Source organism: Pongo pygmaeus, chromosome 19 (assembly GCF_028885625.2).
Source record: "Pongo pygmaeus isolate AG05252 chromosome 19, NHGRI_mPonPyg2-v2.0_pri, whole genome shotgun sequence".
NCBI lineage: Eukaryota > Metazoa > Chordata > Mammalia > Primates > Hominidae > Pongo > Pongo pygmaeus.
The window spans coordinates 1,516,595-1,530,303 of record NC_072392.2 but is presented as its reverse complement, the minus strand read 5'-3'; the positions used below and the strand labels follow the sequence as shown (position 1 = coordinate 1,530,303).

Sequence of the window (13,709 nt, the reverse complement as noted above, 5' to 3'; positions counted from 1 at the left end):
TTGAGCCCAGGAGTTGCAACATAGTCAGACTCCATCTCTATTGAAAAAAAGACAAGCCTCAGTTCCCCCCATGGCTCTTCCAAAGGATTTATTGGTCCTATTTACATCTATTGCAAATTGTGAGGAGGCAGCAGGGGCCAACCCCTGGACCTCATCTCCATCTAGAATGTGAGGCCGCAGGGATGCTTAAGTCTTCCTCTGGCAGAGACCCGAGGTGCAGAGATGATTCTTCTCACACCTTCGCTCAGGGTCGTGGAGCCCCAGCAGGGATTCAGGGCCCAGAGGCTGCCCCCTCAGCTCAAGGCACAAACACTGTGGTTAGGGGTGGGTAGGCAACGCATGGACTCACTCCTGGCAGGCACCACTGGCCAAGTGCATCTTCTCTCCCCTGCTCCTAGCCTCCTTCTTCCTTCCCCTCCTGGTCCCACACTGGCCAGGGCCTGGATGGGTGGCCACTTAAACCCCAGACCCAGGCCCTTAACTCCTGGACCACGGCCAGCCTTCCTTAGGCTGGAATCCAAGCACCATCAGTGCCCTGGACCAGGCCACCTTCCCTGTCCTAGAGGGATGGGGCAGAGAGTGCCCAGCAGGGGCTGATGGGCTAGAGACTGGCTGGGCAGGGCCAGTCTCCCTTCCCCTTCCCGAGCTTCCCTGTCCTCATGTGGACCCAGAGGGCAGAGCTGGGGAGAAGTGAAGGTAGCAACGCTTCCTCCTGCTCTTACTTTCTGCTTGCTAGGAGCAGTGTGTCCCCAAGCCATGAAGGAGACCCCTCTGGCAGGCTTGGTGGCTCTGGTGATTCAGGGGCCAGGACTCCCCCACTCCAGTTGGAGGCCCTAGTTGGCAGGCCACGTGGGCACCCAGAGCATGGGACCCAGGGCCTCCCTGGAGGGAGCTGCTGCTCGGGGAACAGGGTGAGCGGACACGTGCCTGCAGATGTCTTCCCACCCTTGCCCGGCCAGCTCCTGCCTCAGTCTATGCCAAAAGGCGGATAACCCCGTTGTCTGAGCCCAGCAGGAGGTGGCGTTTAGTGGGCAGCAAGGCCAGGCTGGTGAGCGTGCCGCGGAAATTCTCAGAGCTGAGCTTCGTGGTGGCCTGTGAGGGTGGCTCGAGCAGGGAGCAGACGCCAATCTTGTTGGACACGGTGCCGGTGACCACCTCGCTGCCGTACAGGTCAAAGGTGTGGATGGGGTCGGATGCTGACTTGTAGTGATGGGTGGGCTTCTGCTCCAGCTCCTTCCAGACGGTCAAGGAATGGTCAGAGGAGGAGCTGACCAGGACGCTGCCCTCCACCGCCTGTCCCGGGAGAGGAGAGCCTCAGCAGGAGCCTGGGTCCCTCTGCATACCCTTGAGCCCCAAGGCCTTCCCAGTTCCCTCCGCAGTCGCTCTCCAGGGAGACAGGCCGTCCTGGGTGGGTGACAGGCTGCCACCCTCCCACACACACCATATTCACGTTGGTTCATTTTAATACACTCAGCATCCGTAACCCAGTCGTCACTCTAACTTGAGAACTATGCACAGGCATGCTGCCAGGCGTGCACGTGACGACCTTGACCTTCGTAACAACCCCATGGGGTGGATGCTGCCATTGTCCCCATTTCACAGACAGGAAAAGTGAGGCTCAGAGAAGTGAAGTAACCATACCAAGGTCATGGGGCCAGCAAGCAGCAGAGCCGGGATTAACACCCAGGCTGACCCCAGAGCCCTCCCGACACTTTCTTGGAAAGTTAGAATTTGGGGGCACCTCAAGCTGAGGGTTCCCTGGGGCTCTGGAGGGAGCTAGCGACAGTCTGCTCTCAGCAGGGCAATGCAAGACTCCTGGCCTCCAGCCAAGCTGGGGAAGAAAGTCCCAGCTGCCTGCAGAAATCCTCCCACACGAAGCCCTGTTCCTCCCCTCCTGGGCCTCCCTGAGCAGCTCCCCGAGGCCTGTGACTGAGAATGGAGGGAGGGGGAGGGGAAGGAGAGGGGGGCAGGATCCCCATGCCCAGGTTTGCTCCTGCCCCCGCCAGGGCAGCCCAGCAGGGCCATGGACTCTGCTCAGTGGTCTACGGGCAGTAAACAGCCTCCCAGCTGAGCTTTATTTAACCTGAACTGGGTCATGGACAGGGCCTGACCCCTGATCCTCCAAGCAAGACAAATATGGACAAGGGTTACTCATTAGAACATCTCCATGAGCAACAGGGTCAGCCCTGCCCCATAGCTCCCGCCCCCATGGCCTGCCTCCTGCTGAGGCCCCTGCAGTGCGACTGGCTCCCAAGTTGGCCCGAGAGGACTACCCTCCCTGCCCATTAGTCCTGGACCAGGTATATAAGACAGACCAGTTTGAGCCTGTCCCCGGGCAGGCAGGCCCTAAGCAGGGGTGATGGCTGGACAGGGGCAGGGGCCGGGCAGCAAGGGGAGGGGGACCCAGCCCATCACCTTGATCTGCAGAATGTCCCCCTCGTGGGCTGGCCAGCCTCGCAGAACCAGGCCCGTGCGGGTGTCCAGGAGCACCATGAAGCCCGAGGAGAAGCCGGCCACGACGCTACGGCCACTGGGGCTGACGGCCAGGGCACGGACAAGCCCAGGGTTCAGCCCACCGCCCAGTCGGAACTCGTGCTGCAGGGACAGGGCAGCTGAGCTGAGGCACCGCCTTCCCATCCCACACTCCCCAAGGCCCTGCCCACCACCCAAGCCCACACGGCAGGAAGGCCTGAGCCTCTGACCCTCATCAGGGGGCATGAAAAGCCCAGAACCCCACTCCCATCACAGGCCAGAGTCCTGCCCCACAGGGTGTGCGGCTGTGAGTGATCTAGCACCAAAGAGAAACTAACTAGGGCCCCAGAACAACATCCTGGCTTTCTGTTTTTGGGGAGTCTCTCCTCCCTGCCAGGTCCCCAGAGAACCAGGCGAGTGCTCAGGGAACTGGACCCCCCTGACCTGCAGACCAGGCTTCCTGCAGTCCACAAAGCGCAGGGTAGAGTCAGAGCTGGCCATGGTGATGCTGGTGTGGGGGGCGGGCATGACAGCCACTGCAGTCAGGGGCACCCGGCTGTCCAGCGGCTCCACTGTGCGAAGGGTCTTCCCTGGGAAGGAAAGTCACAGTGGATCTGGGGTCCCAGCAGCTGACAGAAGAGCCCTGGGAGCTTCTAATCCCCCAACTCACCGCACACCTGCCTCCCGTCCCCCAGGGATCCTTAGAAAATGCTAAAGATGTTTCTTTTCTTTTGAGATGGAGTCTTGCTCTGTCACCCAGGCTGGAGTGCAGTGGTGCAATCTCAGCTCACTGCAACCTCCACCTCCCAGGTTCAAGCAATTCTCCTGCCTCAGCCTCCCGAATAGTTGGGACTACAGGCGTCCGCCACGACGCCCGGCTAATTTTTTGTATTTTTGGTAGAGACAGGGTTTCACCATGTTAGCCAGGATGATCTCGATCTCCTGACCTCGTGATCCACCCACCTCACCCTTCCAAAGTGCTGGGATTATAGGCGTGAGCCACCGCGCCCGGCTGTGTGTTATCTTCTCAGCCAGTTTTTCTGATTCTCAGTTTATAGATGGGAAAACAGATGCTTCCAGCAGCAGGAACTTGCTCAAGGTCACTCAGCAAGTAAGCTGGTGGAGCCAATTCAGACTCAAGTCTAACAGATTCGAAGCCCTAACTGCTCTCCTAGGCGGCCTCGCTGGGTCTCCCCAAACTCCGCAGCATTACAGCCCCACCCTCGGGCCCCCTTTCCGGAGGTCTGGTGGGGCGCAGGAGCAGGAAGAGAACAGGCCTCACCTGGGCCCGCTCACCTGTGAAGGGGTCCCAGACGTGCACAGCCCCGTCACAGCTCACCGCGTGCTGCGGGGCCTCGAGCTGGCCCACGAAGAAGACGCTCTTGCGGTGCTGGGTGTAGACGAGGCGTGGGGCCGTCTCGCTGGTCCCGTCGCCGTAGTTGTACAGCGGCCAGAGGCGCACGGTACGATCCTTGCTGCCGCTCAGGAAGAAGTCCTCGCTGCTCAGGGGTGCCACACACTTGACGGCCCCCGAGTGTCCCGGGAAACTCTGCAGGCGGATCTGGTGGAAATGAAAGTGGGCATCCTGCTGGCTCACGCCGATCTCGTACTGCCAGTACGCCAGCCAGTTTCCACTCAGCCCGTGGACGCTCCGCGGCAGCTCCTGCTTTAGGGCGTTGTCGTCGCTCCCGCTGCCCAGGCCCCCACCACCCACCCCCGAGATGGGGCCCAGCGGTCCGGAGTTCTCAGGCCGAAAGTCATTGGGGATCTGAATTCGATTCCCCACCAGGACGCTCCCAAAGGTCCCTGAGTGGCCATCATCCTGAGGGCAGCCCCCACCCTGGGGGTCCCACTCGGGGCCGGTGCTGGGCACGGTGGGCTCCACGCTGGCAGGGTTGCGACTGCTCGGGCTGATGCTCTCCAAGTACAGCCCCGCCAGCTCCCCAACCAGCTCGTGGTTGGGGATGATTTTCCGGATGATGTCACCTGGATGGGAGTGGGAGAGGTCCTGAGACAGGGAAGATGGCAGGCGGCTGCTATCACCCATCCAAGGACTTGGGAGACACAGAAGATGGGGCAGGAACTGGCTCTGCAACTCTGGGCAAGTAACTCTGTCTCTGAGCCTCAGTTTCCTCCTCAGTGAAATGTGGATTCATTCCGTTGTAATGTACACATGAGTGTCTTCTATATGTGCTGTGCTGTGCTGGGCACTAGGAATAGAATACGGAACAAGACAGGTGGTGCCCTGGCCTCCCAAAGCTTAGATTTCAGTGGCAGGATGATAACATGTGTAACCACAGGGCTGTTTGTCCTCTCCAGGGAGATGACACGCTGAAACGATCTGCACAGCACCGTGCAGGGCCCAGAGGGGAAGCTTCGTAAACAGGAGGCCACTCCTTCCCTCTCGCCAGCTCCTGCAGACCGCCAGTCCACCGCCCTGACTCTCCTGCCTTCCCCAGGGACACTACAGGCCAGCTTCTGGGCCTCTCTTGCTGGCTACTGCTCAGTCCCTGTTTGTATGTCACCTTGGAGGTAGGGGTCTGAGGCCAAATCCCTTTGCTCTCACCCATCCTGCTGGCGCTTAGAACCCACTGCTTAGAACCCACTGCTGACTCCGGGGCAAGGGCAGAGAATGGGGCCTCCCAAGGGAGGAGACAGCCACGAAGGCTGTGATGGGGAACGTCACGGGGCAGTACCCAACAGGCAGGAGAAGGGCACGTAGATTGTGTATGCCATCTCCAGGGTGAACACCTTCTGCAGCTCGTCCAGCAGGGCGGGGTCCACGGGCCGCTGCTGCCCATCAGAGAAGACCACCTGTGGCAGCTGGCCCTCGCCACGGCCCGTGGCATCCAGCTTCAGATCCTATAAGCAAGACGCCCAGGGGGGTCAGCCGGGTCCACAGCTCCTGCCCTGGCCCACCCTGGCCCTCGCCACGGCCCACGGGGTCCAGCTTCGGATCCTATGAGCAAGACGCCCAGGGGGTGAGCCAGGTCCACAGCCCCCGCCCCAGCCCGCCCTGGCCCAGCAGATCTGCCCACCTGTTGCCGAAGCTCATGCAGCTGAGAGAAGACCTGGAAGAAGGTGGCCACGGGCTCGCTCAGGTGCTGCTGGACCATCTCCTGTCCGATGCGCAGGCAGATGAGGGCGATGAGGCTGATGGTTTTCACACACAGGATGGTCCGGGCCTGGGCCCCACTTGGGAACCTGGAAACAGAGCTCATGAGCTCCAGCCCCCGGTTCTGCAGGACTTGACCAGAATCTAGCAAAAGCTTTATTTATTTTTATTTTTATTGAGATGGAGTCTTGCTCTGTCACCCAGGCTAGAGTGCAGTGGTGCGATCTCGGCTCACTGCGACCTCCTCCTCTTGGGTTCAAGCGATTATCCTGCCTCAGTCTCCTGGGTAGCTGGGACTACAGGCATCAGCCACCACACCCGGCTAATTTTTTTTGGTATTTTTAGTAGAGACGGGGTTTTGCCATATTGGCCGGGCCGGTCTCGAACTCCTGACCTCAAGCGATCCACCCACCTTGGCCTCCCAAAGTGCTGGGATTACAGGCATGAGCCACAGCACCCAGCATATATATATACTTTTTTTTTTTGAGACGGAGTCTTGCACTGTCGCCTAGGCTGCAGTACAATGGCGTGATCTCAGCTCACTGCAACCTCCGCCTCCCGGGTTCAAGCAATTCTCCCGCCTCAGCCTCCCGAGTACCTGGGATTACAGGCACCTGCTGCCATGCCCAGCGAATATTTTGTATTTTTAGTAGAGACGGGGTTTCACCATGTTGGCCAGGCGGGTCTCAAACTCCTGACCTCGTGATCCGCCCGCCTCGGCCTCCCAAAGTGCTGGGATTACAGGGGTGAGACACCATGCCCAGCCTTTATATCTATTCTTAGAGAGGAGGTCTCATTTTGTTGCCCAGGCTGGTCTTGAACTCCTGGGCTCAAGCAATCTTCCCGCCTCAGCCTCTCAAAGTGCTGGGATTACAGGCATGAGCCACCGCGCCCAGACATATCAAAAGTTTTAAATGAAAGGAGCTCCAAGACCAACTGGTCCAAACCAGATGAGGAAACTGAGGCACAGGAAAAGGGTGTGGCTTGCTCAAGGTCACACAGCTGGAATCAAAACCAGAACTCTTGACACCCAGCCCAGTGTTACGTCCTCTCCCCTGAGCTTCCCAGCCCCTCCTGGGCAGCCCCTCCGCTGGGCCGGTCCCCCTACATCAGCTGGGGCAGAGGCCTACCCCGTGACGAGGGAGGTGAGGAAGCTGAGCACGGGCAGCAGGACCTCATGGCTGATCCGGGGCAGGATGTCCATGAGTGTGGTGTCTGAGAGGTACACGATGATCTTCTGAGTCAGCGTCACCGCAGCCAGCAGCCCTGCCTCCTTACGGCTGTTCAGTCGGCTGGGGCCTGAGGCACTCCCTGGGGCCACCTAGAGCCACCGAGCAGATGAGGGCCGGGCAGCCCCACAGATCCCCTGGCACCCAGAGACCCCGGGCCGGCCCTCAGTTCCTCAGCCTTCCCAGCCCCGGGCCTGCCAAACCAGCGACTGACCAGGTAGCTGATGTAGGGCAGGTACTGGTAGGTGAGGACAGGCTCCCCATACAGGCGGGCAATGTGGAGGAGGCAGCTGAGCACGGGCCCTGACACGATGTCACCCAGGACCGGCCTCTTCTGGTAGATGTTGCCGGCGCTTAGCGGAGGGCTCTCGCCACTGCTCACCGTGAACTGCTGCCGAGTGGGTCCTGCCACGGAAGGGCCAGCAGCCCTGAGTCGCCAGTGGAGGGCCTGGGGGAGCCTGGCCCTGCAGGGCTGTGCTGGCCGCTTGAGCTCACTCTAGCCGGGGGCCCAGCCCGGCCCTACCCAAGGCTGGCATTTACAGACTGGGACCCAGCACCTGGCCGGGGGGTGGTTTGAGGGAGGGGTGGGAAGGATCTCCGCCGGAGAGGGCTGAAGCTACGCAGAGGGCCTGGGAGAAAGCCTCATCTCCAGCACTGACCGCAGGCCTCCTTACCAACATAACAAGACGTCAGCAGGCGGAGCAGGTTCCGGGCCACGTGGCGAGAGGCCACTGTGGGGCCGAGCTTGGCAGACAGCCAGCGGACCATCTTGCAGGCTGTATCTGTGGGGTGGGAGCAGGCCCTGAGCTCCTCAGATAACAGGGGCTCATCACCCCTCCCACCCAACCCCACGGCACCCCACTCAAACACCTCTGGCTGCAGCTCTGCCAAGAGCCCAGCGCAGGCCGGCTGTCCCACACCACCCCCCTCCACGTAACAGTGGCAGAGGCGCCCAGGCCCTGGCCTATGGGACTCTGGCTGCTCCAGGCTCCTCTCCACAGGCACGACCTGCAGGAAGTTAGCCTGCCCGTGGGTCTTCTGAAGCTCCTTAACGAGGCCTGACCCGGCCCTGGCCACCTTCCGTCTGGCCTCTCTTCCCTCCACTCCCGCGGTCTCGCCATAATGGCCTTTCCCTGCATCTCTTCTTCTTTTTTTTTTTTTGAGACAGAGTCTCGCTCTGTTGCCCAGGCTGGAGTGCGGTGGCACAATCTCAGCTCACTGCAACCTCCACCTTCCACCGCCCTGACTCTCCTCCTTGAGCCTCCAGGTTCAAGCAATACTCCTGCCTCAGCCTCCCAAATAGCTAAGATTACAGGCGCCCGCCACCATGCCCAGCTAATTTTTTGTATTTTTAGTAGAGACGGGGTTTCACCATATTGGCCAGGATGGTCTCAATCTCCTGACCTCGTGATCCATCCGCCTCAGCCTCCCAAAGTGCTGGGATTACAGGCGTGAGCCACAGCACCCGGCCCCCTGCTTCTCTTCTTTAATGGAACATGACAGCCTCAGAGCCTCACACACGCTGTTCCCTCAGCCTTCAGACTTTCTTTTTGCCCATTTTTGTCTACCTTCTTCCTACTCCTACTTAAACCTCAACTGTCTCTGCTTTTAAGGAAGCCTGCTCTGACCCTTGAAAACTAGATGTAAAAGCACCTTTTTTTTGTTTGTTTTTTGAGACGGAGTCCCGCTCTGTTGCCCAGGCTGCAGTGCAGTGGTGTGATCTCAGCTCACTGCAACCTCCGCCTCTTGGGTTCAAGTAATTCTCCTGCCTCAGCCTCCCGAATAGCTGGGATTACAGGTGCCTGCCACCACACCTGGCTAATTTTTGTATTTTTAGTTGAGACGGGGTTTCACCATGTTGGCCAGGCTGGTCTCGAACTCCTAACCTCAAGTGATCCTCCTGACTCAGCCTCCCAAAGTGCTGGGATTAGAGGCATGAGTCACGGCGCCCGGCCGAAAAGCTCCATGTTCCACTCCCCTCCTAGGAATGCAGCCATGTTCTTTATCGCACTAACATAACACACTTGCTTAAGACTGTCTACGCTGTGGCATCTCATCTGCTGGGTGTGCGCTCTGTGCAGGCCTACATTTGTGTTGCAGGTGGCCCTGGCTCGATCCACTGCTTGGCACAGAGTAGGTGCTCTGCCAGTGTGCAGGGAGAAGCAGGAGGTGTTTTTTTTGTTTTTTGTTTTTTTGAGATGGTGTCTCGCTCTGTCGCCCAGGCTGGAGTGCAGTGGCGCGATCTCGGCTCACTGCAAACTCCGCCTCCTGGGTTCATGCCATTCTCCTGCCTCAGCCTCCTGAGTAGCTGGGACTACCGGCGCCCGCCACCACGCCCGGCTATTTTTTAATATTTTTAGTAGAGACGGGGTTTCACCGTGTTATCCAGGATGGTCTCAATCTCCTGACCTTGTGATCCACCCACCTCAGCCTCCCAAAGTGCTGGGATTACAGGCGTGAGCCACCGCGCCTGGCCAGCAGGAGGTGTTTTTGACCAACACCTCCCAGACCTGAGAACTTACCAAGGAGGATCTTCTGTTCTTTGCCTTCTGACTGCTCAGGCAGTGGCTCCTCCTCCTCTTCCCCATCTCCCCCACTGCCGCCGGCCACAACCGTCTCCATGGACAGCACCGTGTCAGACAGAGTGAGCTCAGATGCCCCAGTGACCTCCTCCTGCTCCCCCTCCTCCTCCTCTAGCACCATGCAGCTGTCCTCCTCCTCCTCTTCCTCCTCAGAGCCCTCGCTTTGCTTCAAGTCCTGGCTGCTGTCGCCTGATTGAAGGCTGCTCTTGTCCACGGGGGCACCCCCCTCATCTGGAGCCCGCTCCTCACCCAGGGAGGTCTCGCTGGTGCTGCTCTTGTCACTCAGCCGGCCCAGGCTCACAGCTTCAGCCTCCTGGGGCTGGGGAGACTCAGTCACATAGAGCCCGGCTTGGAAGTCCTCTGTCTCAGGCAGGTCAGCCTGGTCATGGAAGCTGACACCAGACGTGTAGTCTGGGAGCCCCAGGCCCGAGGAGGCAGGAGGCTCCCCATCCATGGGAATCTCCTCCCCAAAAGCACAGGAGCCAGGCCCGGCCCCGGGCAGCCCACTCTCCTCCTCCTCAGCAGCCCCTGCCAGGTCCTTGCTCTCCTCCTGGGAGGCCTCTGCGCCCGCCAGCACCTGCAGGACGTGAGGCAGCAGGTGAGTGAGAAACGCCTGCAGGCCCAGCCGCACCATCAGTTGGGCCACAAAGCAGTCCGTGTACAGGTAGAAGCGGCCGTGTAGCTGGCAGGGGCTCTCGTAGGCACCAATGAGCGGCTTCAGGAGGTACTTATTGGCATTTTTGGGGCCCAGTGCCTTGGCAACAGGTTCAAACAGATACCAGGCCGTGTACACAGCCGTATGCTCCTCGGCCATGAGTGAGAGCACGAAGGGCAGCAGGATCTCCAGGCCCTCAGGGGTGATGTCCTTCAGCACCGCGCCCAGCTGCTGCCACAGAGCAAACACCAGCTCGCGCCCCTGGGCCTCGTCCTCCACGCGCCTTGCCTGGTACAGAAGGATGAATCTGTGCAGTGCCGGGAAGTAGGGCGGGAAGGGAACCACGGAGCTGAAGGGGCTGAGAAGCTGGCTTGGGCAGGGTGGGGGCAGGCCCTGGGAGACAGGCCTGTACTCAAACAGTTGGTCCAGCTTGCCCCTCTCTGCTCCCATGGGGACTTTGGGGCCACTCAGCTCCAGGAGTGTGTCCAGCACGGGCTGCAAAGACACAGGGACCTCCTTGGGGTGGCGTGTGCAGAGCCCTCGGACAGCCTGGAAGCGTACCCACAAAGGTGCATCGGGCTGCAGCGTCCGCACCCTGGTGGCAAACACCATCTCCGCCAACAGGACACCCAGCGCCTGCATGTCCCTGTGGAGTAGGCACTGCAGTGGCACAGCCGGCTGGACCCGGGGCTGCTCAGGCACCTCCAACAGGCCCCCTAGGCCTTTGGCCAAGAAGTTGCCCGTTTTCTCCAGCTCCTCCAGGGCCTGCACGGGATTGAAGCCCTCAGGAAGAAGAATCCTCCCCTCCTCGCCCTCCCCAGGGTCTGCCCCAGCAGCTTTATTCCTGCGGCCTGGACGGGAGGCTGAGGACACTGAGAAAGAGAGAAGGCCAGGAGACGCTTGACTGGAGGAGCCCAGCTGGTCACCTGCTTTCCCAGCAAGGGAAATGGAATCCAGAGCTTCTGTGGCCTGTTCCAAGTCGTCTTCTCCTGCCACCGGCCTGTCTCTGGTCCAGCTAGCCTCACAGGGAGTGGCCTCTAAAACTGGCCGGCCCACTCCATTTGGAAGCTGTCCCAGGTTTTCTGTGAAGTCCTCCCGGCCTGTGGTCTCCTGGATGGTCTGGACCAACAGCTTGGGGATGAGGGGAGGCTCGGGGGCAAGGGCAGGAGCCCCAGCCAGGCGCTGGGGGTGTGGCTGATCGAAGAGCTGCACCACCCCATAGCTGGCCAGGTGAGTGTGGGCATCCACCAGGTGCAGACACACATTCTTTTCCTTGACAGCCTCCTTGCCCTGGAGTTTATAGCCAAACGTGAGGTCGATCCAATGGTGCAGGTCCCGGGACACCTCGCGGCTCTCCAGCAGGGCTCGGTGGGCAGCCACGAACTCCTGGCTGGAGCTGCACCAGGCTGGCACATCCAGGTCAGGCATGTCGGGGTGGATGGAGCGGAAGATAGAGGGATCGGTGTAGAACTCCGGAATGCACTCATCCGGGGTCCAGTTCTGCATCCGCTCCATGCTGGCCGGATACTCATGGGGCTCCCACTGCGCGCGGACGTGTCCACAGAGCACCGACCGAGGCGTGCGCCGAGCCTTGTACACGTAGTAGGTGATGTCGGAGAGCACGTCTGAGATGTGGTGGGGAACGTGAGGGGGTTCCCCGCCGCCCGCCCCGCCTGCTACGAATGCCTGCCGCGTCATCTCGTACGTGAAGTCCAGTTGCTTATCCCCCTTGTTGAGGCGGAACTTGGACTTGCGCAGGTCTCGGAAGCGCCCATGGGGCGTGGTGAAATCCACCACCCAGGGCAGCACGGGGTGGTAGTTGGGGTCCCCCTGCCGCCGACCTGCCAACCGATTCAGCAGCATGAGGTAGTGGAAGTTGCTGATGCGGCCGTGGACCCAATCTAGCACGAGGCTCCGAAGTCCCTCCTGGCCAGTGGGTTGCCCAGGTCGCCCTCCCTGCTCCTCTTGAGACGTAATGCCCGCCTCATCCCTTGCCACAGGGGCCTCCTCATTCTCGTCCTCCTCGGGCCTCTCATAAGCGCTCAGGTCCAGTCGCAGCTCGCTGCAAAGCTTCTCATCCACCGCGATGTGATGCAAAGACAGGGCCCCACACGCCAGCCCCTGGCGATGACAGGCGTCCATAGCCCTCAGCACGCGGAAGAGAATGAACAGCACCTTGGCCTGGCTGTTGGTCAGCTTGGCAGGGCTGAAGGTGACCACGTCATGTAGGGAGAACTGCACGTAAGGGTGTACCACATACAGCATCTCTGGCGACTCCAGCAAGGCCTCAGCCCGTAACAGACTAGGACAAGCAAGGCTGCCCCGAGGGGGACAGGGGCCTTCTCTGGCATATGATGGGCATTGGGTAGTTTCACCCACTGGCAGGAAGGAACAACCATAGACCCTCTGCAGAGCCTGCCGTACTGAGTCCAAGGCAGGGACAGCTGAGGGGGCAGGGCTGTGACTGTACGGCTGGCCGTAAGTGTGGTATGCATGGCGCCACAGGTTGCGATAATTCTGGGCGGCAACCTCCTGCATGAAGCGAGTGAGGGTCTCAGGGCCGCAGGACCCGTCCTCAAAGGGCAGGCCCCCGCCCAGAGGGTAGGACAGTCTCCGCTTCCGCAGCCCATGCACCTCCACGCGCGTCCAGCCGGCAGGCAGCCTTTGCACAGAGCGCTGCAGGAGAGTCCTGACTTCCGCTTCTCCCAGGCCCTCTGCGCGGGGACAGGGTCCCAGGGGCAGCCGGCGATCGCGGAGGCTGGCCAGCCAGCGCGCAGGCACTAGGGCCACCACGTGGGTGCCCCCCGGGGCCGGAGCCAGCTGCCTGGGATCGATGCTCAGGTCCCTCTCCACGCTCCGGAGCAGCTCCAGCATGTCTGGGCTTGGCGGGGAATGCCAGCCCCCGGCCGGGGTTCCGAGAGCGCCTTCCCGCCCCCCGCTGCCCTGGGCCATCTCCTCCAGGCCGCCCGGGGGCAGCGCGGGGCTGAGCCCAGCCACGGCCCTGCTGGCGACGACTTCCGGGGCGCCAGGCCGGCAGGGCTGGGATGGGCGCGGGACAGGGGCCGGGGCGGAGGTGGTCGCAGGAAGCCGGCGGCGGAGAAGGGGCGGGCGGGGGGCGCGCTTACCCCTCCGCGGGTCCTGCGCTCCGGGCGCGGCGGGGCAGAGGCTGCCGGGCGCGAGCACCGGGCTCCACCGTGACGGGTCAGCTGACGCGGGTCACGTGATCGCCCCAGCACGGAAACAAGCGCACGTGGCTCCAGAGGCCCGGGCGGGACCCCGCTTCCTGCCCGGCGGCACCCCGCTTCCTGCCCGGCGACACCCCGCTTCCTGCCCGGCGGCCTCCCCGCTCTCCCTCCCTCCCGCTGCTCCGCTCTGGCTCGGTCCGGGCTCCGCTTCCTCCCGGGGCTGGAAGGGTCTCCGGTCAGCTCCAGCCGGGCCCGGCGGAGGGCGATGCCGACCTCCCCGCCCCTCCCTGCTCCCTCCAGCACGCACCAGCGCGCGGATCCGGGAGGCTGTTCCCAGAGATGCCAGACTCTTAAGTTAAGTGCCGGCCGCACAACCAGGGGCAGAACTGGGACTTCTGTTGTGTCTATTTTTGAGACGGAGTCTTGCTCTGTCGCCCAGGCTGGAGTGCAGTGGCGCCATCTCGGCTCACC

At 61.4% G+C, this 13,709-nt stretch overlaps 1 protein-coding gene across 7 annotated transcripts; it reads right to left on the bottom strand.

Moving 5' to 3' along the window:
- Positions 1-71: 71 nt before the first annotated feature.
- On the bottom strand, positions 72-13,357 carry WDR81 (WD repeat domain 81). 7 transcript variants are annotated; one of them, XM_063655716.1, is made up of 11 exons: positions 9,339-13,351; positions 7,491-7,598; positions 7,031-7,221; positions 6,718-6,908; positions 5,511-5,676; positions 5,224-5,334; positions 4,312-4,458; positions 3,769-4,033; positions 2,917-3,062; positions 2,416-2,595; positions 72-1,293 (listed from the first exon to the last, which is right to left on the bottom strand). In XM_063655716.1, the coding sequence occupies exons 1-11, from the start codon at positions 13,003-13,005 to the stop codon at positions 973-975; spliced, it is 5,493 nt and encodes a 1,830-aa protein (XP_063511786.1). In that variant the 5' UTR covers positions 13,006-13,351; the 3' UTR covers positions 72-972. The 7 variants fall into 7 exon arrangements, 6 of the variants coding, with proteins under 6 accessions (XP_063511786.1, XP_054315720.1, XP_054315719.1 ...); XM_054459745.2 differs by lacking the exon at positions 4,312-4,458 and having other exon boundaries at positions 9,339-13,350; XM_054459744.2 differs by having other exon boundaries at positions 3,769-4,458; positions 5,169-5,334; positions 9,339-13,349.
- Positions 13,358-13,709: the final 352 nt, after the last annotated feature.